This window comes from Bos indicus x Bos taurus, chromosome 10, assembly GCF_003369695.1.
Source record: "Bos indicus x Bos taurus breed Angus x Brahman F1 hybrid chromosome 10, Bos_hybrid_MaternalHap_v2.0, whole genome shotgun sequence".
In the NCBI taxonomy this organism is placed as follows: Eukaryota; Metazoa; Chordata; class Mammalia; order Artiodactyla; family Bovidae; genus Bos; species Bos indicus x Bos taurus.
Window position 1 is genome coordinate 19817677 of NC_040085.1, and position 25887 is coordinate 19843563.

The 25887-nt window shown below is 37.5% G+C and overlaps 1 protein-coding gene and 1 long non-coding RNA gene across 16 annotated transcripts in view; both read left to right on the plus strand.

Annotated features, from left to right (window-relative positions):
* The window catches only part of HNRNPC (heterogeneous nuclear ribonucleoprotein C (C1/C2)), a 45293-nt gene extending 23721 nt beyond the window's left edge, over nt 1–21572 (plus strand). For 7 of the 15 annotated variants that reach the window (XM_027553361.1, XM_027553359.1, XM_027553362.1 and 4 more), the window contains 7 exons: nt 864–1141; nt 3355–3469; nt 4265–4312; nt 19503–19663; nt 20182–20295; nt 20533–20693; nt 20793–21572. In XM_027553361.1, coding sequence (XP_027409162.1) covers nt 901–1141; nt 3355–3469; nt 4265–4312; nt 19503–19663; nt 20182–20295; nt 20533–20693; nt 20793–20876 — 924 coding nt within the window. In that variant the 5' untranslated portion in view covers nt 864–900 and the 3' untranslated portion in view covers nt 20877–21572. The remainder of the gene's footprint in view (nt 1–863; nt 1142–3354; nt 3470–4264; nt 4313–19502; nt 19664–20181; nt 20296–20532; nt 20694–20792) is intronic. The other 8 variants (XM_027553368.1, XM_027553370.1, XM_027553371.1 and 5 more) reach the window with 3 other exon arrangements.
* On the plus strand, nt 11433–11881 carry LOC113899983. Its single transcript, XR_003513041.1, has 2 exons — nt 11433–11594; nt 11637–11881. It is a non-coding gene; the product is annotated as an uncharacterized LOC113899983 (long non-coding RNA).
* Nucleotides 21573–25887: the final 4315 nt, after the last annotated feature.

Genomic DNA, 25887 nt, shown 5'->3' on the forward strand with positions numbered 1-25887 from the left:
TGTAACATATATAAAAATAATTTTTGTTTTGAAATGGTCTGAGCAAAGTTGTGTTTTCTTCCTTAACTGCTTCTGGTTCTTTTTTGATTAAGGCAGTGTTCTACCTTCTAGTTTTATCATCATCACCATCCAGCATTATTAAATGTCCTAGCTATATTTTGTACTGTTTTTACATAAAGAATCATAACGTTCTGTAAAAATGATATTGATATTTAAGTATCTGTTGGATGCTATAAATCAATCAAAGTACCTGGAAATAGGTTATTTCCAGAGTGAATGAGTTGGTTCTATTTATTGCCTTCATATAATAAAGTTAATTAAACTTTAAGGGCAGAGTGTCACTTGTCCACATTCATCTAGCTAAAGAATAGTTTGTGGGCAGAAACTGGAGTTCTTTATGTGGCAATGAGTGAGACTCAATAAAAGCAACATGCAAAAAGGTGGAGTTATTGATAGATGGCAAGGGATGGTTCGATTAGCATGACTGGGACAGTGAAAAACAGAAATTTATGGTAGAGAGATTAGGTTCTGATTTGCTTGAGGAATTTTAAATAGTGAAGTCACTTGGGATTAATAATTTCCAAGAGGATTGTGTGTATTATGTGAAGAGGAATTTTCCCCCCTTGAAGTGATAGTCTAGCAGGAATATATTACAGAAGAGGAGGTTGAATTTCTATAAGGATATATATTCATGGGCTCAAGTCTCTGAATACTAATAAACTTGATGCTGTGAGATCCATTTTGTTTAAGTTGACTGATAACTGTAGGTAGAATGGTTCAAAATAAGAGTAGAACAGGTTTTTACCAAGGATTATTTTGTTTTTAGCATCTTTTCACCTGAATGCATTTTTTTCCCCTCTCAGTTTTTCAGCTTTGTGAGGCACCATATCATCAAAGACAATGGCCAGCAATGTTACCAACAAGACGGATCCTCGCTCCATGAACTCTCGTGTATTCATTGGGAATCTCAATACCCTTGTGGTCAAGAAATCTGACGTGGAAGCAATCTTCTCAAAATACGGCAAAATCGTGGGTTGCTCTGTTCATAAGGGCTTTGCCTTCGTTCAGTATGTTAATGAGAGAAATGCCCGGGCTGCTGTGGCAGGAGAGGATGGCAGAATGATTGCTGGCCAGGTTTTAGGTAAGATCTGTGTTGAATTAATTTTTCATTGATTATGTAATTCAGATCTGGAAGTTTTTCTGTTCATGTTTTCTTTCTCTTTTTCTCCCTCTCCATAAAAGCTGTTCGTCAGAGAGGTGTTCTGCGTGTTATGTCTGACATCAGCCTAATAAAAATTAAAAATCAGGTTTATAGGTCTAAAGAGAATTTTAGACCTATAAAATCTTACCATTTGGTGTAGTAGAAACTGGATAACCCTTAGTTGGCAGTCTTGAGTAAAGTAGGGGAGAGAGGAACAATACTTCATAAGGTACTTTTGCTGCCTAAAATGTCTGTGTCATTTTGAACACAGTCGACTGGGTGAAGACAACAGAGCTTAGTCATGTGCTCTAGAGTCAGATATATGTTAGGGCCTTATAACTATGTGTTGGGCAGCCTACATAGCTTTTCTTTGTTAAAATGTGTGTGTGCGTGCATGTGCTACCTCGGTTTATTATCTATTCCTGAAGGTAATACTACTATGTGGTTGTCAAGAGAATTTAGATAACATGAGAGGATTAATTGAGGTGATTCATAATAAAAGGTTGTCTTATTTTAGTTCCCCAGTAGGGTTCGCCTCTGATCTAGCATGTTGAAATTTTTGAGAAATGAGATCTGAGCTCTATTCAGACAATTTATATTCTAAACTTGAGATCTCATTACATATGTTTCAGTCCTTTGCAAATTGTTGTTTGAAACTCGAGATATCTCATCTTTGGCCAGTGGATAGATCACCTTTAAGTTGGTTCCTGTGTCCTTGAGACCTTACTGTTGTGATACTACATTTCTTCTTGCTTACTGCACCACAGGATATTCTGGGTCATCTGTGTATCTTATAAGAGTGTTGGCTCCTTTTAATGGGAGTTATTTGGAAACCCACTCCCTGTATACTAGGAGTGTTTATTGAATTTTAATTGCATCTTGTTAGTTTCAGTGGGCAGAATAGGGGACACTTAGGTTTTTAAGAAAACAAAACGTCAGATTTTTATGTGCACATTGTGCCACAGCCTCAAGCAATCATATCTCTGTTTTTATCAAAATTACTCGGTTTTGGATATTGACTTAATACAGTTTTCCCTTGATGGAATAATACATGTTTGAACTGCATGGATTCACATCTACATGGATTTTTTTTTTTTAATGTGTATTAACATTACTACAAGAGCATTGGTAGAATCCCAGTGCAAAACCACAGATAATGAAGGGCCAACTGTAAATTTATATGCAGATTTTCCACTATACAGAGGGTCAGGGCCCTAACTCCCACGTTGTTCAAGTGTCAACTGTACTATAGTTTAGAATATCACGAAATAATTCTATGAGGTTGTAAAATCAGTTAGATACACAATGTAGTTAACCTTGTTACTACATTTTTTAAACTGCTTTAAAAAAGCCTACCTTTAGTTTTATAAAATCTTACGATTCCAGAGTCAAAACTGTAAAAGTAGGGTTGTTACAAACATTAATTACTAAAAATTAGAAATGAGTTTAGTGAACTAAGAACTCTGAAGATTATTCATAAATGTAATGGTGTTTAGCAGATAAGACAATGTACTTAAAAATCTTTTTCCAGTGGTCACTTGATGAACTGAGTTTTGGAGAGCTGGCTAGCTTTTATTTAATTGTTGTTTTGAGAAATTATCTCATCTGTTAAAATATTTGGGGGAACATGAATTCTTTGATAGGTAGTGGGTGGCATGGTGAGTGACTGGGCAGTTTGGCATAGATGTTTTAAAAATTATGTTGTATAAGGAAACTAGAATTGTTTTCTTTCGATTCTTTGCCTTGGAGTGTGTGCATGCATATGAAGATTTACTTTTATAACTGTTTACTTATAAGCAGTTCACTGTACAGTGTTTATTTTTTAATGGAACTTTTCAGTTTATCCTATTTGTAAGGAGAATAAAAATCCCCAGTTTCTCATTGAGGTGTTCAAGTCGAGGGTAAAAGGTATTAAAGGTACTTCATGTGTTTTGCATTTCTGTTTTGTTGTTACAGAACAGAGGACAAAGAAATGGAGGATTAAGTCCTAACCTTGTAAAAAAAATCTTGAGCATATTTTATATAACAAGGAAAGATGAGATACATCATTTGACTTTTGTTAATTATATGGCCATGTACACTCGAGAAAGGTGCAGTTTGAGACACCTCCCTCCCAACAGAGTTGTCAATAAAGTTTTTTTTTCCTCCCCCAGATATTAATCTGGCTGCAGAGCCAAAAGTGAACCGAGGAAAAGCAGGTGTGAAACGATCTGCAGCGGAGATGTACGGGTCAGTACCAGAACACCCTTCTCCGTCCCCTCTACTCAGGTCCGGAACTTTATTATTTATAACTGCATTGTGTCCATCAGTGGGCATCTTCTCTATCTGTTTTCTGGATGTGGGGAGGGTTAACTGTAGTATGTTTTATGTATGTGAAAGGACTGCTTTATTAATTTTGTGTTAATAGGCTTCATTTTACCCCATTTCCCAGAAAGTTGTTGGAATTCCTGAGATTTTTTACTATTAAAGAGTAGTTTGTTATTTAAAGTGTTAGTTGCTCAGTTGTGTCTGACTCTCTCGTGACCCCATGGACTGTAGCCTGTCGGGCTCCTCTGTCCAATGGGATTTCCCAGACAAGAATAGTGGAGTGTGTTGCCATTGCCTTCTCCAGGGAATCTTCCTGACCCAGGGATCAAACCCAGGTCTCCTGCATTGCCAGCAGATTGCTTAGTATCTGAGCCACCAGGGAAGCCCTACTAGTATAAATTAAATTCCTTCAAAAGGAGTTACTTAGCTTCTGAGAAGCTGGGGAGGGAGTAAGAAAGGGAAAGAGGATGACATAAGAATGTTTAATTTACTATTGTGTTTTTCCATATTCTTATTTTAGCTCTTATGTGTTGTCATTTTAGCAATCTTATGGCTAAATTTGTAGTTTGGCCACTGTATGTCCAGTGGCCTAAAGTGGTTGGAATTTAGTGATCTGTTGCTTAATGATTGGGCATTAGTCCGTGCTAATCTTGTTGATCTATTTGTTGGGTTGGTTTAGGGTGGGGTTTTTTTTTTTTTTCCCATCTGCTGTTGTCAACAGCTCCAAATTAATCCTCTTTGGTATTTGTTTTTCAGCTCATCTTTTGACTTGGACTATGACTTTCAACGGGATTATTATGACAGGTATGTTTAAGATGTTTTCTCTTCCAATTAGAGGCTGTCTAGTGAGAATCATTTATTTTTCTATTTTGTGGTAATGTTCTATTTTGTAGTAACGAATAACAAACATGTTTTCAAATAAAGCCCCCTCTTTTCTGTCAGAACATAATGAAAAAAAAGTGTGTTGTTCAGTCGTGTTTGACTCTTAGTAGCCCCATGGACTGTAGCCATCCAGGCTCCTCTGTCCATGGAATTCTCCAGTCAAGAATATTGACTGGAATGGGTTGCCATTCCCTTCTCCAGGGGATCTTCCTCATCCAGGGTCTAACCCAGGTCTTTCACATTGCAGGCAGATTCTTTACCATCTGAGCCACCAGGAAGCCTAATGGAAAAATAACTTCTGCAAATCATTAGACTAGATAAGGGTTATTTTTTTGTTGATTTTATAGAATCAGTTTATATATATATTGACAGAGCATATGGAGACATGACAGGGCAAATGTCCAATATTTTCTGGACTAACACTTTTTCTTGACAAGTCAGTTTTTTGTTTTAATTTGTGCCACATAAATGTAAGGACTGACTTGCCTAATGATAAATGGAGCAGTCTCATGTTCTCTATTATTTTTTTTGCATATTAGCTACTTAGATTTGCATTGTAGACGATTACAGCAAAACTATAAAAAAAAGATTCCTTAAAATTTCAGTAATCTCCTTTAAGCAAACCAACCAATGCAGAATAGGATACAATAAGCATAGGTAATGAATTTACAATGCAGTATTGTAGATTGAAGATGATGATACAGTTTTAAAAGGCAGAGGGATTGGAATAATGGTTTCTTATGCCTCCAGAATAGCATTTATATTTGAAAAATCATGAGAAAGTTGATATAGATGCATCATCTCATTCTAAGTAAGTTTGGGAAAGGTTGTTTTAAGTGATGAATTTTGAAATTGAGTAAAAGAGATAGCAAGGAATAATGAAAACACTGAGGTGTTTACAGAAATACTTTCATATGTCTTACCACTGCTATTTGGTCTTAAAAATTGATAACAACACCACTGTTGGCCTCACTAGTTTTTCAAGAGTGAGAGAATAGTTGTTAATCTGTATTACTTGGTATTATAGAGTGACAGTGAAAAGTAATGTTTTTGACCTTCCATTCTAAACTTGGCCAATAAAAAAAGATTTCTGATGACTGAGTAACCAAACAGTGGCTTAATAAAGAGCTCCTTCAAATATATACTGAGGTCTAGTAGGGAAAACAAGCATGTTTACTTAAGAATGGAAAAACTTAGGAAAATGGTAGTATCAGTTTTCTCGGAAGTCATCCTGAAGATACTTTGTTCACAAGGTTAAGATATTTATTATCCTTAGTAACATCATAAGTTAGATTCTTTAAAAGAAGATGGGAAATTGGCTCTGAAATGTGCTGAAAGCTCTGTGTCCTGTTATATAAGTGGGGGTTAAATCAGTCTGCTTAGTCACACCATTAAGAACATGAAATTCACATGAATATTTTAAGACATACATTTGGCATTTCTACTGCCTATTGTTACATTAGGGCTGCGGCTGATAGAGGAATCCAAAGGCTTAGTCACTTAGCAGAAAGGATTATGACCAGAGTCAAATATCACTTCAGTTTTCTTATCCCTAAAATGATAATGCCTACTAAGAGTTGTTATGAAGGCTAAGGAAATGTGGGCAAAGGTTGCATTGTGTATAACCCTCAAATACTATTATGCTTCAGTTAATCAAGAATTAATCTTGGGTTTCCCTGGTGGTTGGGTGGTACCTACCAATGCAGGAAACATGGGTTCAGTGCCTGGTCTGGGAAGATCCCACAGGCTGCAACATTAACAGTGACATACATTATTGCTTCTGCATATATTGTTGACTCCCTTCATATTAAAATGAAGGGAATCATGGACACCCCACCATTCCTTTCCACAAAATCTAACGTCTCTAGCATGCAGTTCCTTATGTGACAGAAGTCTAAACTAATGCATAGTGAAATGAAGACTGGTGTTTATCTTGACATGTTTTTTAGTAGTTATTTCAAGTTTTTTGTTTACTAATATAGAACATTTTAATTTATATAAGAAAGTAGTATATCAGTGTAAGTTAAAGACTGCTTTTATAAGCATAATGACATTTTATAACCATAATGACAATACCACTTATACTTAAGATTGGAAGATTTCCTTAATCATCCAAGTTTTCCAGACTTGATTTTGCAGGTTGTATTTTATGTTGTTTAGCATGTTAACGTGTCATCTGTATTTCCTCTGAACTAGTGGGGTAGATTTGGAGCCTAGTTCAGATTCAGGTTGTTTTCTTCTTTTCTTTTTCTGACATAGGGGAGGTCGGAGAGGAGACCAGAGTATTTCATTAAAGGTATTATGCAATTTAATCATCATTACCCTGACTTTTGTCAGAAACTTTAGGAATGTAAGCATTAGGTGTTTCTTGAGGAGATACATTTTCGATATCAGGGAGTAGGTGATTAATGACATTTTGTTAGGGGAATTAGAGTGATTTTTATTTTTGCTTGGGTTTTCATGGGTTTTGATGCACAAATTCCAAAGATTGTAAATACTTTTCCTACTGGAGAATGATCAAACGTTAAAATTTGAGTCACTTATATATTAGTATATGCTATCTCTGAGGAGGCAACAGAGGATTGGATTCTACAGTCTTAATGCAAATTACTTTTTCATAAATTATGTAAATTAGGCCTGTCATTTTATTTGTTCTTAAGGCCATTTCTGATATAATATGTGTTGGAAGTTCTTAAGTGAATTTAACATAAACTACCAATGTGTGTGAGACTATCATTTTAGATATTTGTTAATGTTACTCAGATACACTGTCAGCTCTTTCAAATGGGCTATAAACTGTCATACGTAGTTTATAATTACTCAAAGATTTGTTAACACATTTTTTCTGGTAGGAAGACAAGCCCCAAAGTAGCTTTCTGATTTAGGGTGACTACTCATGGTAGGGGCTGATGGGCATGCTCAGTCCCGACTCTTTTCACCCCATAGACTAGCCTGCCAGGCTCCTCTGTCCATGGGATTTCCCATGCAAAGAATACTGGAGTGGGTTGCCATCTCTTCCTCCAGGGGATCTTCCCATCTCTCATCTCCTGCATCTCCTGCATTGCAGGCAGATTCTTTACCCCCTGAGCCATTGGGGAAGCCTTCATGGTGGAGGAGGATCTCCGCATCAGTTACCTTGATGTTGAAAGTCTTACAACCTGTAAGCTGACAGAGATCCATTTCCACTTGTATCCTGTTGAGTCTTGTTGCTTCTAGGGAAATCGTTGCTGGAGTAGTTGCTGTTGGAGGACTTCTTGTGTGAAGCAGTTCCTTTGAGTGATTTTTCTTTCAAATGCTTAAATGAATTTCTCTTAATTTCTCTTTCCATATAGATATTTAGTCATTCACTTTTGATATTAATGCCGATTAGAAAGCAGATTGTGCCTTTGTGCCAGAAGTGCTATAATAAAAATAATTGGTACACTGTTGGAAATAGGCATTAAAGCTTTAATTTTTGTTGTAGCACAAGGAACCCTACTTAAATATAAAAACATAGCCATTTTTAGGAAAAGCTTTCAGATGGACTTTTTGTAGTAGCCCTGCTTTTCTTTCCCTTATAATCACCCAGGAAAATACTCTGGAATTACAGAGTTGTAATGATGCAGAAGTTTGTGAGAATACTAAAAATCATTAAGTTGTATGTACTCAAAGGGTTTATATTGGTTTGGTATGTGAATTATGTCAATTTAAATAAAAGAAATAGCACTCAGTTATGACAATGGAATAGTTCTTTCTCAGTCATTCTTCTGTAAAGAACTTTGGAACACAAGAAAAATCACATGCTTAGATTTGATAATAGGCTGTGATATGATAGCTAAGACTTGGCTAACACCTGTTAAGCAGGTTCAGAAGGACCCTGATTTTAGTTCAGTGGTCTTTGAGGACTTTATAATAAATAACTTGTCAGAAGTTGCACATGTTATTTGGATACCAGTGTCAACAGTGCATAAGGGACTGAACTGTGAAGTTGTTCCACTGGAGGTTTTTCAGAGTGCTGTTATTATGGCACATATAAGTACATTAAGTATTGCTAGTATACCATGAAAGGGGGAGGGAAGTAAGTCTACAAGCAGATCAAATGTGGCACATTTATGATGAGCACTATGTTATACAGTGAAGAAAGTGCTGTGAAATTAGTTGGCTGCTGTGTGTTCTGCTTTATACAGGATTGTCCCATAGAAAGATGAATTGTGTGCCCTTGGGGGAAGTGTGAGCTCCCCTGTTAAAATTTAAAGAGCTCCAGGTTGTTTCACAAAGGGCAATATTTGTACCTGCCTCTGATATTAAACAGGAGGTTTTTAGACAGACAGGGTGAGGATACAGGGTTATGAATATTCGTAGCATATTTGGGGAAGCAGCCAGATGTGATTGGAAAGAACACATTAAGTAGTTGTGTCCTATTAGCAGTGATACCTTATTAACAACCCCATGACTAGAAAAGAGAAACTGGAGGGGGAAAGACATTTACATTTACATTTGTAAATGTTGGAATGTGGAGAAATTTCTGAGGTAGATTAATCTTGGCATGATTTATTGGGTCACAGTTATCAGAGCAGGTGCTTTCTGGGGCTAAAATAATAAGTTGAGATGAGATTTTTATTTTTATGAAGAGAATTATGCCATTAAAGGCATAATCTTTTGTTAAGTGACAAGTCTGTGAAAGGTTTGAGTTCTTAGAATTTGGGGAAATAAGCAATTCTGTTGATACTTATCCTACAGATCTTTTCCAATAAGATACGCTTACAGAAAGTAGAGAAAAGAAATTGAAGTGGGGGAATCGCCATTGAAAATGCAAGACAAATGAAAGATGGTAACAACCATCATAATTGTTAAACTAATATCTGAGCCCTTATTTTGTTCTGCTGCTAAGTCGCTTCAGTCGTGTCCGACTCTGTGCAACCCCATAGACGGCAGCCCAGCAGGCTCCCTCGTCCCTGGGATTCTCCAGGCAAGAGTACTACTGGAGTGGGTTGCCATTTCCTTCTCCAATGGGTGAAAGCGAAAAGTGAAAGTGAAGTCGCTCAGTCGTGTCCGACTATTAGCGACCCCATGGACTGCAGCCCACCAGGATCCTCTGTCCTTGGGACTTTCCAGGCAAGAGTACTGGAGTGGGGTGCCAGTGCATTCTCCCTATTTTGTTCTAGGCAAACAATATTTTAGGTTTTGAATTAGTCAAAAAATACAGTATTGGATTTGAGGTGCCAACGCCCTTATTGGTGTTAGAGGAGCTGTCTTCTTGGCTCCCTCCTTTTCTTTCAATTTTCTGATATTCCTGAGCAACACTGGATCTGAGAGAGAGAGAGAGAGAGGTTTTGGATGTATGTACAAAAGAAAAGTGTGGAATATTCAGGTTTTGGAGAATTGAGTGAGATCATCTGCTTGGAAAGGCATGTGATTCAGAGAACCAGAGAGTTCTTGGCTACTTGGGAAAGCTGAGAAATGTTTCTTTAGTTGACAGTTAAGATCTTCATTTTAGGCAAAGGGTGAGAATTTTCATTTGCTAATAGCTCTTCTGTTTGCTTCTTATGGGAAACTAAACATGTAGTTCTCAGATTTTAGATTAATGCGTAGATTTGTATGATTACGCTTTGAGCATAAATGTGATACTGTTTGACTTGAATTTGTGTCCTGGACTCTTGTTGAGAAAGTGGGAGATATGTATTTGAAGGGGAAGCTTTTGCATCCATATCAGAGAATCTGTTTTGTGGCTCTGAATTAAGTGGTGTTCTGGGTATATTATTACCTAACCATAGGTGACCTCTGCTGTTTAGGACTCTCCATTTAGATATGCTTTGTCAAGCTCCTTGATGTTAATTTTTTCTTTAAAAACCTAGCTTTGTTGAGATGTAATTCATTTTAAAGTATACAGTTCAATATATATATTCAGAGTGTGACTACAACCATGATACAATTTTAGAACATGTTATCACTCTAAAAATAAACAACTTACTAGCAGTCATTCCCTATTCTATTATCCCCAGGCCTCGCAACCACTTTCTATATTGTCCTTTTAGTTACTAAATCGTGACTCTTTTTACAACCCCATGGACTATACCCACCAGGCTCCTCTGTCCATGGGATTTCCCAGGCAAGAATACTGGAGTGGGTTGACATTTCCTTCTCCAGGGGATCTTCCTGACCAAGGGATTCTTGTCTCCTGCATTGGCAGGTGGATTCTTTACCACTGAGCCACCAGGAAGGCTGCCTTTCTATCTGTAGCTTTGCTTATTTTGGACATTTCATGTCAGTGGAATCATGAGGTATGTCTTTTGTGACCCGTTTCTTCCATGTTTTTTTCCAACAGTTAACCCATGTTACACTCTGTATTAGTACTTCATTCCTTTTATTACTACTGCAGTATGTTTATCCATTCATCAGTTGGTAGATTTTTGAAATGTTTTCCATATTTTGAATAATGCTGCTCTGAGCAGTGGTATACACATCTTGCCTGGGCATATGTTTTCATTTCTCTTGGGTATGTACCTAGGAGTAGAATTGCTGAGTCTTAGGATAGTTCTTTAACTTTGGGGGAAACTGCCATACTGTCTTCCAAAGCAACTGTACCATTTTACTTTCCCATTAGCCATGTATGGCATATATTTCTTTGCCAACAAAGGTGCGTCTAGTCAAGGCTGTGGTTTTTCCAGTAGTCATGTATAGATGTGAGAGTTGGACTATAAAGCAAGCTGAGTGCTGAAGAATTGATGCTTTTGAACTATGGTATTGGAGAACACTCGAGAGTCCCTTGGACTGCAAGGAGATCCCACCAGTCCATCTTAAAGGAAATCAGTCCTGAATATTCATTGGAAGGACTGATGTTGAAGTGGGAACTCCAATACTTTGGCCACCTGATGCGAAGAACTAACTCATTGGAAAAGACCCTGATGCTGGGAAAGATGGAAGGCGGGAGGAGAAGGGGACAACAGAGGATGAGATGGTTGGATGGCATCACCGACTCAATGGACATGAGTTTGAGTAAATTCCAGGAGTTGGTATGGACAGGGAGGCCTGGAGTGCTGCAGTCCATGGTGTTGGAAAGAGTCAGACACGACTGAGCAACTGAACTGAACTGAGCCATGTATGAGTTTTTTAATTTCTTCATGTCCTTGCCAACATCTGTTTTGTTGTGTCTTTGTTATTTAAGCTATTCTATTGTGAGGATTATCTTTTTGTGGTTCTTTTTTGTATTTTCTTAAAAGCTGAGGTTTAAAAAAAAAAAAAAAAAAAAAAAAAAAAAAAAGCTGAGGTTTAGTTTTCACGTGCTAATTGGTTGTTTCTCTGGAGAAATGTATTCATATATATTCTGTGGCCAGTTTTATATTGGGAAAAGCTTTTTCACATATTTTTGGTATAAGACTCTGAATACAGTAACTGATACTATCATTTTTGAAGTTTATCACTCTTAGTTTTTTTTTTCTTTTAAATAACATAGAATTCTAGACTCTTTGGAAATTATATATAGAAAGTAAGTAGATGTCTGTAAGGAACAAACTAGAACAGTGCTGTCCAGTAGAACTGTGTGATGAGGTCAGTATTCTGTATCTGCACTTTTGGTGTCATAGACGGCCACATATGGAAAATGTGGCTAATGTAACTGCAGAACTGAATTTTAAATTTGTTTTAAATAGGCACATGTGCCTAGTTACTACTTGATTTGATAGTACAGATCTTAGAGTGCTACAAACTTTGTTGTAAGTATAAGAAAGAAAAGGACCAAGGGCTGCTCTTCAGAAGTTAGGGAACCCAGACTAGTTTTAGAACAAGCTGGCAATGTTGAAAGAATATCCAGGAAACTGGTTATTTTTCAAGGGGTGGGGGGAGAGATATCCTTTTGATAAATAGGATAAGATTCTATTTTGATGCAAGGACTTACCTGGTGGCTCAGATGTAGAGAGTCTGCCCTGCAATGCAGGAGATCTGGGTTCAATCCCTGGGTCAGAAAGATCCCCTGGAGAAGGAAATGGCAACCCACTCCAGTATCCTTGCCTATAAAATCCCATGGAAGTAGGAGCCTGGCAGGCTGCAGTCCATGGGGTCACAAAGAGTTGGACACATCTAACACATACTTTGATATCTTAAACTATAATCAGAGGAACAAGAAAAGAAGTCTACCAAATAGAATTTGACTTGTTTAGGTGGATAAACTTCTTTTCCAGGACTTTTATTTTACAGGGATAAGTATCTTATTACTATGAGATAGAATAGTTTAGCAAGAGGAACAGATTGATAGAGTACAAAATGTATACTAGCAGGAGCTCGTCAATGGAAAATTGTCCTTACAGGAAGCATGGCATAATAGTCTTAAATTATATACATTATAGGCACAAGATCTTATTTTTATATTGTTATCAATAGTTTGAAAAAGGATTCAATTTTGTGGTTAAATTATTATTGAACTTTTTTCAATAATAAACTAATTTTCTTAGGGGAAAACTCCAGTAGTTTTTATAAAACTAGAAAAAGGGGAGCTGAATCCTACTGGCTTTCCAGCTAAATGATAGATTGGTTATTTGTTGTTGATAATGTGACTTGTGATAAATTCTTTCTTATAGGCCAGTGTAGGAAAATTTATTTTCTCAATATTTGTTAAGATCTTACTATGAAATACAGTGGGTCACAGGTAATAGTGGAAAATAGATGGCCTCGGAGAAGATGGACAGGTTGAACACATACAGAGCATGTTAAGATACTGTGTATCTTTAGTTTTTACTCTGAATGGGAGGATGGCCATTGGAGATAGTTGAACAGAAAGGATCTTATTTTTTTTATTATTTTAAGTAGACTATTGTGAAAGGGGCTGATGGAATTACGCAGACAGTCATTTGGGGAAGGACCAGGGAGGTGACAGTGGGAGTGCTGAATAGTGGTTGTATTTGAAGCTAGTGCAGACATACATTTCTTCCAGACTTTTGTGAGGGCTGAGAGAAATCACTGATGTCACCAAAGTTTTGGCTAGGAATTTATAGGAACAGTGATGGGGAAAGAACATAGAAGGAACAAAGGTTTGGGGTGAATATAACAGTTGAGTTGTGGCTATGTTAATATAAGCTCCTTATTAGACATCCACTTTGAGAGATGTTAATTAGGCCAGTAGCAGGTGTGGAGTTCACTGGGGTCAAGGGTAGGTTTTCATAATGGAGGGGCACAAGACTTTATAAAGCGATTCAAGAGAGAATGGAAAGACAAATTGTGGAGACATCATGTTTTTTAGTTGTTAAGTTGTGTCCAACTCTTGCTACAACATGTAGCCTGCCAGGCTCCTCTGTCCATGGGATTTCCCAGGGAAGAATACTCAAGTGGGTTGCTATTTCTTTTTCTAGGGGATCTTCCTGACCCAGGGATTGTCCTCTGTATTGGCAAGCGTATTTATTCTTTTCCACTGAGCTACCAGGAAAGCAGACATATCATACAAAACTTAAATTTTACTCTTTTGGATGTACGGTTTCTACCTGCATAGCCATGTATTTACCAGTGCAATCAAGATATAATTCCATACCTCCCAAAAATTTGCCATGAAGCTTTCTTGTAGTCAACTCCTTCCTCCACTGTGTCCCCTGGTGATCACAAACCTGTTTTCACAGACAACTCCTTTAAAGAAATTTTATTGTAAGTGAGAGAGGTATACTCTGACCTGGCTTGACAACATGAGAATTTAATAATGAGTGGTTCTACGTATTTCTAAGTTACTGTTTATAAACAGTATTTTTCATAAATGTTGTTCATTCGCTCAGTTGCTGTGACTGGATGGCCTGAAGCTAGGCTTCCCTGTCCTTCACTATCCTCCAGAGTTTGCTCATACTCAGGTGCATTGAGTCGATGGTGCCATCCAACCATCTCATCTTCTCTCGCCCTCTTCTCCTGCTCCCAGTCTTTTCCAGCATCAGTGTCTTTTCCAATAAGTTGGCTCTTCACATCAGCTGGCCAAAGTATTGGAACTTCAGCGTCAGTCCTTTGAATATTCATGATTGGTTTCCTTTAGGATTGACTGGTTTGATCTCCTTTTGTAGTTTTCGCCTTTTAAAAAAAATTAAAATTGGACCACACTGACAGTTTAAGACATTATCTTTTGGAAAGATCCAAAGTGATATTTGGGAGTGTTTATTGAGTACATCATGACAATTGAGTAATAGTGTAATTCTTTGAAAATTGAGCAGACTTGAAAAGATTTCCATCCATCACATGGATGGAAAGTTTTATAAACAGTTTAAAAGTTATTTTTCCTAATACTATTTTGGATCTAGTCTTGTTTCAAAGGACTCAGAGCAATCTATGTTCTATCACCCAGATTATTTTAGGTGAATTTTCAAATTGCCCTCCCATGAAACATAGTTTTAGATTAACATGGATTACCAGTGAATCCATGAAGAAAATTCAATATAGTTGCTTAACTTAAGCGGCTTTTCATATTTTAATGAAATGTGTCATTGACTTCGCAAGAGTACCTCTGAATACTAATATCACCACTACTTTTCAAAAGAAGATTACAGAGCCAATTATTGATTGCTTTCATTGATTCTACAAATACAGAGGTTATTGATTCCTGCTCTTTGTAAGTATCAGTGTGTGTGGTGTTGCCCAGCTTTGATCACTGTGGTGCAAGGTTCCTAAACCTTACAGAGGTACTGATAAACCTTTGTTTTTCTGTTTTTTGTTTTTTGTTTTGTTTTTCTGTTTTTTTTTTTCTTTAGCTGAAAAAAGTTAGTTAAAATTTGATGTTTTGGTGCCCTTATATATTGAATGAATCCTGCACAGCAGACCTGTTAATCATTAAGTCCCTTAATCATTTAGTTGAGCAGTACTTGCTGTTTTTAATTTTAACTGTTGTACAGGTAAGCTGTATCCTTAATGGACCAAAAGAGCAGTTTAAAGAAAGTTAAGGACCATAAAGTGCAACTGTGTAAATTGACATTAGTAATTGACACTCTGCCTTATGTTATCAAAACAAGTGTTTGTAGTCATATCCAGTTTGGTTTCTCCCAGACTAATCAAGGGAACATTTGTGGAAGGGTGCCTACAAATAACAATTAGAAATTGTTTCTTAATTTAGAAATAAAACAAATTATAATAATTTCACTAGTGGATTTATTTTAAAGGTCAACAGGGTAAATTTCACATCATGAAAACGGGGTTTGAGGGTGAATATTGATACATCATAGCTTTATTTTAATATAAAACTGAACTAAACATGTTACATAGGCATGGGGGGAGAGTTTCCCCAGTAACTCAGACTGTAAAGAATGTGGGAGACCTGGCTTTGATCCCTGGCTTGGGAAGATCTCCTGGAGTAGGAAATGGCAACTTACTCCAGTATTCTTGCCTGGAGAATTCCATGGACAGAGAATCCTGGCAGACTGTATATAGTCTATATTGCAAAGAGTTGCAAAGAGTCGGACATGACCAAGTGACTAATTCTTCATAGTCATTTTTAGCACTTTTCCCTTAGGTAATTAAAGGCAACAGTCTACTCATTCATAAAATAAAACTTTGAGATTTAAAAAAAATAGGTACTATTAAAATTTTATTGTAAATTTAAAAATTTTTTGGCTCCTAAATTATGTGTTTAAAAGAATTTTATACCATAGTCTTCAGTAATAAGTTTAAGATAATTTCATTGTGTTAATTACTAAAAAGCAATTTTAAGACATAAAGTCTACTGAGGGTATTGTGCTGTCAATCCAGTCTAATGAACAATTTGGTAATTTTTTTAAAAAGATCAGAAGACAATTACCTAAATCACTCACATAAGGTTTTTCAGATGGTTTTCTAAAGAGTATAATGTTCAAAGATGCCAATTACTGAAGGCCTTGATTTTTTAATAATTTTTATTTATTTTTAACTGTTAGGTCTTAGTTGCAGCACGTGGAATCTTTCCTTGTGGCATGTGGGCTCTGTAGTTGCAGCCTGTGGCCTTTTAGTTCCCTGACCAGGGACTGGAGCCCACATGTGCTGCATTTGAAGGCAGATTCTTAACCACCAGGGAAGTCTGGAAGACTTTGATTCTGAACAGTTCCTTTAATTCTGGTATTCATGAGTATCATCAGTAGTTGATAACTCTGCTCATCCAGTGTACTGCTCATCCACACAAGGCCAGATAGATAAATGTTGTAAAACTCCTTTTCTTTGTAGAAAATCTGTACAGCATAATATTAGGTAAGGGGTGTGTTGTGAAGGTTTACTTTGGATAATATATTGGGAAACTTAAAATTGAAGTTGTATAAGTTGTAGATTGTTGTAAACTGAAGCATTCACAGAATTTTAGCAGACAGTTGGAGGGAGTGTCTGACATCCAAAAGCCCCCAAATATAGTAGCCTATAAAATCTGACCCTTTTCTAGGAAAATCAAAGATAATCAGGAAGAACCTTCATCTTGAGATTTTTCTGTTGCAGATGAATAATGTAGTGGGAGAAAAAATATTTCCTAACCCTTGAATGAAATTATAATGAGATTGTGTGTTTAAACTGAATTTGATGAGTCAGTATTGTAAGGGGGGCGGTAATCTTAATTGATTGCCTAAATCTGTCCAATTTTTAGGACCAGAAGCAGTTATGGTTCATTAAGTAAACATTCTGGAGAATATAGGTTTTTGCCAATACTTAATTCTAGTTGTTTCTACTTTGATAGTAGTTAAGATGTATTACTAATCAGGTTTTCTGAGACCAGAGGTCACTGTGTTACATTTAGTCATTGAAGAAGCTTGCCTTTGAATGCCTGTACATTTAATAAAGGCCTTGTAATGCTCATGTTTTAGCTTGGAGAACAGGGTAGAGGGGTTTTGTTCTGTTTGTTTTATCTGTTAGATTACTAGCTAATGCGTGTCCAGAAGTGTTTTGATTTATTTAAAATGATATTTTAGTTGCCTTTTTGACTAGATTTTATACCAACACTTAGTGTCCAGGTTCTGAACTCAATGGAGTCATAGTTCTCTTAAGTGTTCAATGCTTGTTCTCTAGTAACAATTTAACTTTCATGAAGACTTTTTAATGGCTTGGGCTTTATAATTAGAGAATTCAGCTCTTTCATTACCTCCTATGATTTACTGTATAACTTTATTGTGGGGGAAGTGGTTACTTAGTTTGTACCTGGTTCTTGAAGCTATTATAGGAAGCTTCCTATTATCTATTCTATAACCAAAAAGATTCTCTCAGTAGGTGTTGTTTTTCTCTTCCTGTTGTCTTTTTCTCATGTTTTCACATTGATGAGCTTTGGCATCTTATAAGGCATGGTCTACTTAAACTTCCCTTGGAGGAATGTTTGTGAGTTTTTTGAGAGCCCATTTTTGCTTAAGCAGCAGTTAAGTTCTGTGACCCTAAAAGCCCTGCAGCATAACCAGTTGATCATTTTTCCTCAGAGAACTAAACCATTTGACTTCATGTTCATGATACTATTACATAAATCGAAAATATACACTGTTTCTTCATTTTTGTTACAGCAGTATATACCCTGGTAAGATGAAGAAGTATGGTGCAAAAAAGAAATTACAGTGCCTTACAGCCTAGGGAATCTGGAATGGCTAGTTCATTGGTTTGGAGACTGATGCCGTGAGTGAGTGGGTTGGAAGATAGGTTAGATCTCTAAATCCAGCAGGGCTCAGGCATGAGCTATTTCATGCCTAAAAGGTGTGGTAACTCACTTTTTTACTCCCAGAAATTGTACAGAGTATCACAAAGCAAGGTAGTTTCTGAACACTGATATTTTATAGTTTCTGGATCATTGTACTTTGGAAAATTTGGGGCCAAAAGACAAACAGCTTTATGTAAAAATGGAAGAAAGTAGTTACAATAAATAGTTACCAAGTGGCTCTTTTGGTAATTCCCATAAATGGATTAAAACTGACAAACAGCTCAGTTAATACTCTTCTACTGAGAAGAAACCTCTGCAGAAGCATGAGCCTACTTTCTGAATCATAGGATCTTAAATTTTCTTATTTCCTAGGATTCAAACTTCCTTATTGGAACTTAAAACAAAGCATGACTGTTTTAATAATCAACCTTTAAATTTTCTTATTTCCTAGGATTCAAACTTCCTTATTGGAACTTAAAACAAAGCATGACTGTTTTAATAATCAACCTTACCAAGGGTTGATTCTTTGGCAGAATGGGAAATCAGTAACTACTGTGTTTTAAGAGGGAAAGGTATAGGGTGGTTGGTACTAAAATCTTCAGGATTAATAGTAAGTTATTCCCTCACTTATTTGGTAGTACACACATATTCTTAAATTAGAAAAATGTTCCTGTCATACCTACTTGCCTTGTTAGAATAGAAACATTTTTATATTTTTAAGGTTGAGCAGAAGAAAGAATTGTCTGTGAGACTGCAGAATCAATGTTCTCACTTCCAGGATTGGAGACTGTTATAAATTCAGAGAAAACTAGCCACTGATGAGGTGTATAAGAGGGAGATGCATCACATTATATAAGGGTTTTAAAATTTCAACACTTTCGCCCAGTCGTGTCTGACCCTCAGCGACCCCATGGACCGTGCCCTCCAGGCTCCTCCATCCATGGGATTTTCCAGGCAGGCATACTGGAGTGGGGTGCCATTGCCTTCTCTTTGAGTGGAGCTTATGCTAAATGTTGTTAGAATTGATAGTGGTATGTACATCCAGCTAACACATATGAAATGCCTGTTATCGTAGGCCAAAAGCAGTTAATCATGGAAGTTTTATATAGTTCAATCTAATACTATAAACTAGTGATAATTATTTGTATGCGTCTGTGGGTGAAAATGTCAGGGATTTAGCTAATAATAGCACTGTTTGCAAAGTTGGTTAATTGTAGTCATTTGTGAGTACTTTATTTGCTTATAATATTGTAGCACATATATGAAAGGAATAAGATCAAAGGCAAAGGCTATTCATTGTAAAAAGTAAGGTTCTATAAGTAATGCCATTGTACACAGGAACCTTTATGTCCAGAGCTTAATGCAACCATTGTGTGTATGTGTGCAGTTGCAGTATTAAAAGGAATAAATTGGCCTTTTGAATGAAATTAACTTAGCAAAAAGAAGTAATTGCTAGATGATTGACAATAATATATCATTTTATAAGGGTACAGTTGTTGGAATCTTCCTGACTTAGTTGTGAAGAAATTCTATTTTCCTTGTATTCAATAGGATGTACAGTTACCCAGCACGTGTTCCTCCTCCTCCTCCTATTGCTCGGGCTGTAGTGCCCTCAAAACGCCAGCGTGTATCAGGAAACACCTCACGAAGGGGCAAAAGTGGCTTCAATTCTAAGAGTGGACAGCGGGGATCTTCTTCTAAGTCTGGAAAGTGTAAGTATTACTGCAGCTTTCTGGTTCTGATATTTCTCGTATGTTGAAATTCAGAGATCAACACAGTTAATTTATCTTTGTACAAATAACTTTGTGTAGTCAAATAATGGAAGATGAGAAAATAGTGATTAAGGGGCCAGCTCTAGGTAGCCGTCTGTCCTTAAGGCCTTGGTAATTTGAAAAAGTCATTAGATTTTAAGGAGTTGCAACACCCATTCAGTGTATAAAATAATGTTGCTAAAACTAGAAAATGCTTTAAAATAGAATTGAGGGTTTTTTTTAGCAGGCTTACAAAAGTAATAATGCTGCTGCTAAGGGAATAGAGTCATTAGATTCAGTTTTCATCTAATAATCAAAAGGTCAGTGACCCCCCTTACTAGGACAATCTGGTATAGGCTCCATTTCTCTCCAAGGATCTCATGTTGACTACTATTGTATAGTCTAGAGGGGGACTGTGTTTGGTTATCTGGTAGCTTCTGGTACATTTGATTTTAATCTAGGTTTTTGTTTGTATTAAGTGAAAGGAGATGACCTTCAGACCATTAAGAAGGAGTTAACCCAGATAAAACAAAAAGTGGATTCTTTACTGGAAAGCCTGGAAAAAATTGAAAAGGAACAGAGCAAACAAGGAGGTAAGTGGTCCTATTGCTTGTTGGGTGTAGAGTAGAGTTAGTTACCTAAGCTAGTTGCAAGTACATGTTGAAATAGTGGGGTGTAAAGCAATTGAATATGAAACTTGTGGAATTTGAATTGGGAAGGGCATTTTGTGGGAGGATTTAGATTTGTGCTGCAGTTCTATGATCTGTTAGTGGGGATCTGTCCTGTGGACATTACTTGCCCCTAGACAGACTTGTCCTTCTCATCCCCAGTAGAGATGAAGAATGATAAGTCAGAAGAGGAGCAGAGCAGCAGCTCCCTGAAGAAAGATGAGACTAATGTGAAGATGGAGTCTGAGGGGGGTGCAGATGACTCTGCTGAGGAGGGGGACCTACTGGATGATGATGATAATGAAGATCGGGGGGATGACCAGGTGAAAACCACGGGAAAGGAAAGAAAGAGGTGGTGGAGGGGGGATCAGGGACCCATGGAGTGCCTCTAACTCCATCCTATTTGTGTCTGTTTCTCACAGCTGGAGTTGATCAAGGATGATGAAAAAGAGGCTGAGGAAGGAGAGGATGACAGAGACAGCGCCAATGGCGAGGATGACTCTTAAGCACATAGCGGGGTTTAGAAATCTTGTCCCATTATTTCTTTACCTAGGCGCTTGTCTAAGATCAAAATTTTCACCAGATCCTCTCCCCTAGTATCTTCAGCACATGCTCACTGTTCTCCCCATCCTTGTCCTTCCCATGTTCATTAATTCATATTACCCTGCGCCTAGTCCCATTTTCACTTCCTTTGACCCTCCTAGTAGTTACGTTAAGTCTTACCCTGTAATTTTTGCTTTTAATTTTGATACCTCTTTATGACTTAACAATAAAAAGGATGTATGGTTTTTATCAACTGTCTCCAAAATAATCTCTTGTTACACAGGGAGTACAGTTCTTTCCATTCATACAATAGTTGCTTCCCTGACAACAAAGGCAGTCCTCATTAGTTGAGTAGAACCTGAGAGCAGCTTTGAGTTAGAGGTATGTGTGTTAAACCCCACATAAGAGTGCTGTGTGGGGCTGTTCAACACAAATGTAACAATGTATTTTTGTGAATGAGAGTTGGCATGTTAAATGCATCCTCTAGAAAAATAACTAGTGTAATAGTCTTAAGATTTGTTTTCTAAAGTTGATACTGTGGGTTATTTTTGTGAACAGCCTGATGTTTGGGACCTTTTTTCTCAAAATAAACAAGACCTTATTAAACCAGGAATTTGGACAAAAAATAAATACCCTGATTTTTTTATTTTTGTATTTTATAATTGTTTACTTCAAATTCTTTGTTTCACAGCAGCCTTCACAAAACCCCTAGAATATACTAGATATATTTATCTTTGAGTCGTAATTATTATGCATACCAACATACACTTCAACTTAGGTTTCATTGGGGTGGGTGTTGAATCAACGAGACAAGTAACTCGGATTGAAGTGGAGATTTGTTTGCAAAAATGGCTTTTAATGCCTAATGAAAAAGTTTGGGAACTTCCTTAAGCCTTTTTGTCAATGTTTTGTGATCCAGTTGGCAGCTTTTTTGATATTTTTGTTGAGTGCTGAATTGTTTCATCCTTAAGTAGAAGAGGTTCAAACATGTCAAGAGTGAAACAGCTAGAGAATGAAACTTGTCTTCTCTTCCATTTTGTTTTTTAATTGCCGTTTATAGCCCCAGTTACCAAATGGATTCTGAGTCTGTGCCTCAGTGTTTACTGAAAATTGTAGAGCTATTTCCTGGTCTTCTGTAGTCTGTTCCTTCCTAAAAACTGAGGACAGAGTCACACATTTATTTTACTTTCAATTAATTCAGTCCATTCAAGCTAATTTTAGGCATGGTACTAATTAGCACCCAAACTTGGACTTACTAAACCGCTTTCAGGTTTGTGATGCTTGCCTTGTCCTGAAAGGCCCTTTTTATTTATGTTTCATGCTTCAGTTTTTCCAGCAGGACAGGACAAAAACATGGTTAGCTTGGGCTGTTAAAACTTATGCAAACCTTAGATTTCCCAGAAAGTTGCTTCTGTTTCAGAGGCATTTATATACAACTTGGTAGGGACAGAAGTCATGTCCTATTTATAAAGGTTCCATAAATCACTTTATCTAACAGGTTGACAAAGTAGGATAGAAGGGAAAGGCTGGACTATGGACTCCCCTTGTAGCTCATGTCACTGTATATAAGTAGGTTTTGTTAGAACCTTGGTCAAAAATACTTCTAACGGCCTTGTTTCATATGTTCTCATATGTTACACAAACTCAGAATTTAGCACATGACCGATGACAAGAAAATAAACTAGATCCTTAGAAGAAGGGTCAGATTTCTAGGTCAAAGTTCCAAGATGCTATTTTGTTAGCCATCAGTATTTTAAAATACTGGCCCACTTAGCCCAGGCATGAAAAGTGTCTGTTTTTCATTCCATATGAAACCAAATATTGAAAAACCTATGGAAAGCTCAAAACAAATAAAATACAGTGTTGCATTTGCTTGGATATAAAATTTAGAAAAATGGGTCTTCTCAGCATACCATGAAATCTAATACCCTTGAAGCTTTAGGGTACTTTTATTTAGAGATCAGTTTTTAAAATGTACTTTTTCTGAGAACACATGGCTGGCCTGTGACCACACTGACTGACCATTGTTTAGTCGCTAAGTTAGTTGTATCCAGACCCCATGTTCATCACTGGTGAACTAATTTTATTTTCAGGAGAGAACCAGGAAGCATCATTACTGACTATACCTGGGAGAACGAAGGACTTAGCCACATTAAAAAGTTCTGTACAGTTGACCTTTTTATTTAGTATGAGGAAAATTCAGCTGCACCAGTATAAAGTGGGGTTTGAATTTGGGGACCCTAGTTAAGATCACCTTGACCAAGAAAATGCATTTCAGTTGAATTCAGAGGGGTCAAAGAAAAAGTAGTACCCTGATTACTTGCAGAAACTAGTTAACAGTAGTAAGCATGTGTGACATAGAAATGAGGGTGATGAGTAAATCTTATATATAATAATGCAGAGTGGGGATACTAAGTAGCTTTAAAGAGCCTCGCTTGCTTTATCAGTGCTGTAACTCACAGAGAACAGGTATTTCTACTGTGATGTTTGAATAATAAGGGACACTATGTTGGAGGATTTTTAGTGTTTGGAGAAACATTAGGGATAAATTAAAAATTTGGCCAGTTAAGCTGTAGAGAAAAGGCTGGGTATAGATGGCTACCTGACTGGAATGGCAGAATTCCAAATGTTTAGAGAAGAGATTAAATTCGGGATTTTGAAGGTTCCAAGTTATCTTTATTAAGTTAATCGAGAAAGCCTCAAAACTGTAGCTGATTGTGTCAGTAACTTTCAGGATTATAAAAAATTGTAGAATCCCAGGTATGAAAAGCAGGACCTGTTTAGAGTGTGTTAAAGAATTACAAGTCCTATTGTTAGCTAGAGTGGGACTCTTTTCCTCACCACTTAAATTAAAACTATAAGACAGGTTAGGAAGAGAGAAGGGATAATGTAATGAGGAATATGCCAAAAAGACAAAACAAGTAAACGGGAAGGAGTTGTAACCTAAGACGGAATAAAGCTGCTGCACAGTGCACTGGAATTTTCTGAGATGATGGAAATGTTTCATCATGCCTTGACCAATGTGGTAGCCTTGTGAGTGAGCCTTTGAAATGTGGCTAATGTGGGGAATTCCCTGGCGGTCCAGTGGTTAGGATTCTGGGCTTTTACTGCCAAGGACCTGGGTTCGATCCCTAGTTTGAGAACTAAGGTCCCACAAGCTGTGCAGCCCCATCCCCCAAAATGTGAGGAGTTGGAATTTCATTTTAACTTGAGTAGTCACATGTAATGACTGCCTTCTTGGGTAGTATTAGAGAATATTGAGCAGTTTTTAAACAAGTAATAGATAGTTGATTACTGACTCAAACTTACCTAAACATGTGACTGTTTCCAAGATGTTCCATGTCTGGAGTTTAAAATACTTATTACTGAGCCCTGGGCACTAACTGAAGACTTCCCTAGAACATTGAACATTACCTAGGACATCCCTGGACCCTAAATTGAATATTTCCCTAGCATGAGAACATGTACAACCGCAAGCCTACTCTGTTGTGTAATCCACTCTCTTGAAAAAAAATCCACCATTTTTCTTTCCATCTGTCCATTGAGTACTGGAGTGGTTCATAGACCTAATCAATGGAAAAGTGCATTGTTGAAAAATGTCTGGATAAGAGCTAAATAATTTGTAAAAATCGTTAGGATAGAACAATGACCGCATTCTTTGACCCTGTACCTGAGGCTGTGTGTGTGATTCATGAGAAGCACCTGGCAGTACCATTACAGGAGTGTCCTAAAAAAAAGTCTCTCCCAAAAGGACTTACCAATGCGGAGGGAGTTAGATGACACAGATTGACCCAGACAAGCCACAATAGTGAATTGATGGTGTGACTATGAGACATGTTGGGGGTAGGAGGAAGGTGAACCTGTTGATTTCCAGCTTGGTCCTTGATTAGCAGCTTTACTAGTTTTCATCCAGACTTAGAAGTCTTATATTAGACTTTGATGTATGGGCATTTTTTGGGTTTAGGAGTTTTGGGGGTCCTGTTTTGTCCCTGCCTTGAAGGATACTTGCTCCTTCAAGCAGAGCTAACAGTGTCATACTTCAAACACCCTGTTGGTCTTTCTGGGAGAAATCAGCCTAACCAGAGAATTTGTAGTACACCAGATAGTCTGCTCAATAGCAGGCTAGAGCCAGCTGCCAGCCCAGCCTCACCCACAAAATTTCTCTCCCTGCTTGGAACCTGTATTTTACTTTTTGTTAGTTTCCCCATCCAGCCAAACCTGACCTTTCATCAAAATTTTATATGCACTCTTCAAAAAAGTTGTTAGGTAGCAGCAACTAGGTCATTCCCAGAGTCCCAGAAGTTGCCGGGGTTTAGTTGCCAGGAAGTTGTCTGCAGAAAGTCCTGTGGTGGCCTGTACTGTCCTTCACAGGTGCCCCATGTTGGACTGACCTCCCAGCTACAGGTGTTCCGGCCCTGCCTTGGGCAGAGGAGCAGCCTTTGACAGCATCCTCACTGTGTTTTCTCATGACACTTGGAGATGGATGACCTCAGAGTTTGCTGTCAGTGTTTTCATTCCATCTTAACCTGGGCATACAAACTTGATCCATTCTGGTGGGGCCCTGCAAGTCCTGGGTGCATACCCAGGGCTCTACTGTCTCCCCCTCCACCTGAGATCAGGCACGTGGCAGCACACCCCTGCAGTTGTGCTTTCTTGTCCTGTGTCCACCTGAGTGTAAGTATGTACACCTTTCTTCGAAATACTAATACCCCCAGCAGAGTTCCGCACTTCCAGGATTCTGCAGTCTTCACACAAGGGACTCGAAGCTTTGTTTTCCCTAAATCTCTACAGAACTTGGAAAGCTCTGTCTTAGCTTTGGTGTATCTGGAGTCATTTTTCAACTTTTCCCACGAAGATGGCAGCCTCCTGCCTGTCTTCTGTACACTTGATTTTCATTTTGCCTCCCTCGGAAAGCCCTTTGGATGTTTTTTCATCATTGGTTCCCTAGCCATGTTCTCCCCCTGCTCTCTTTTT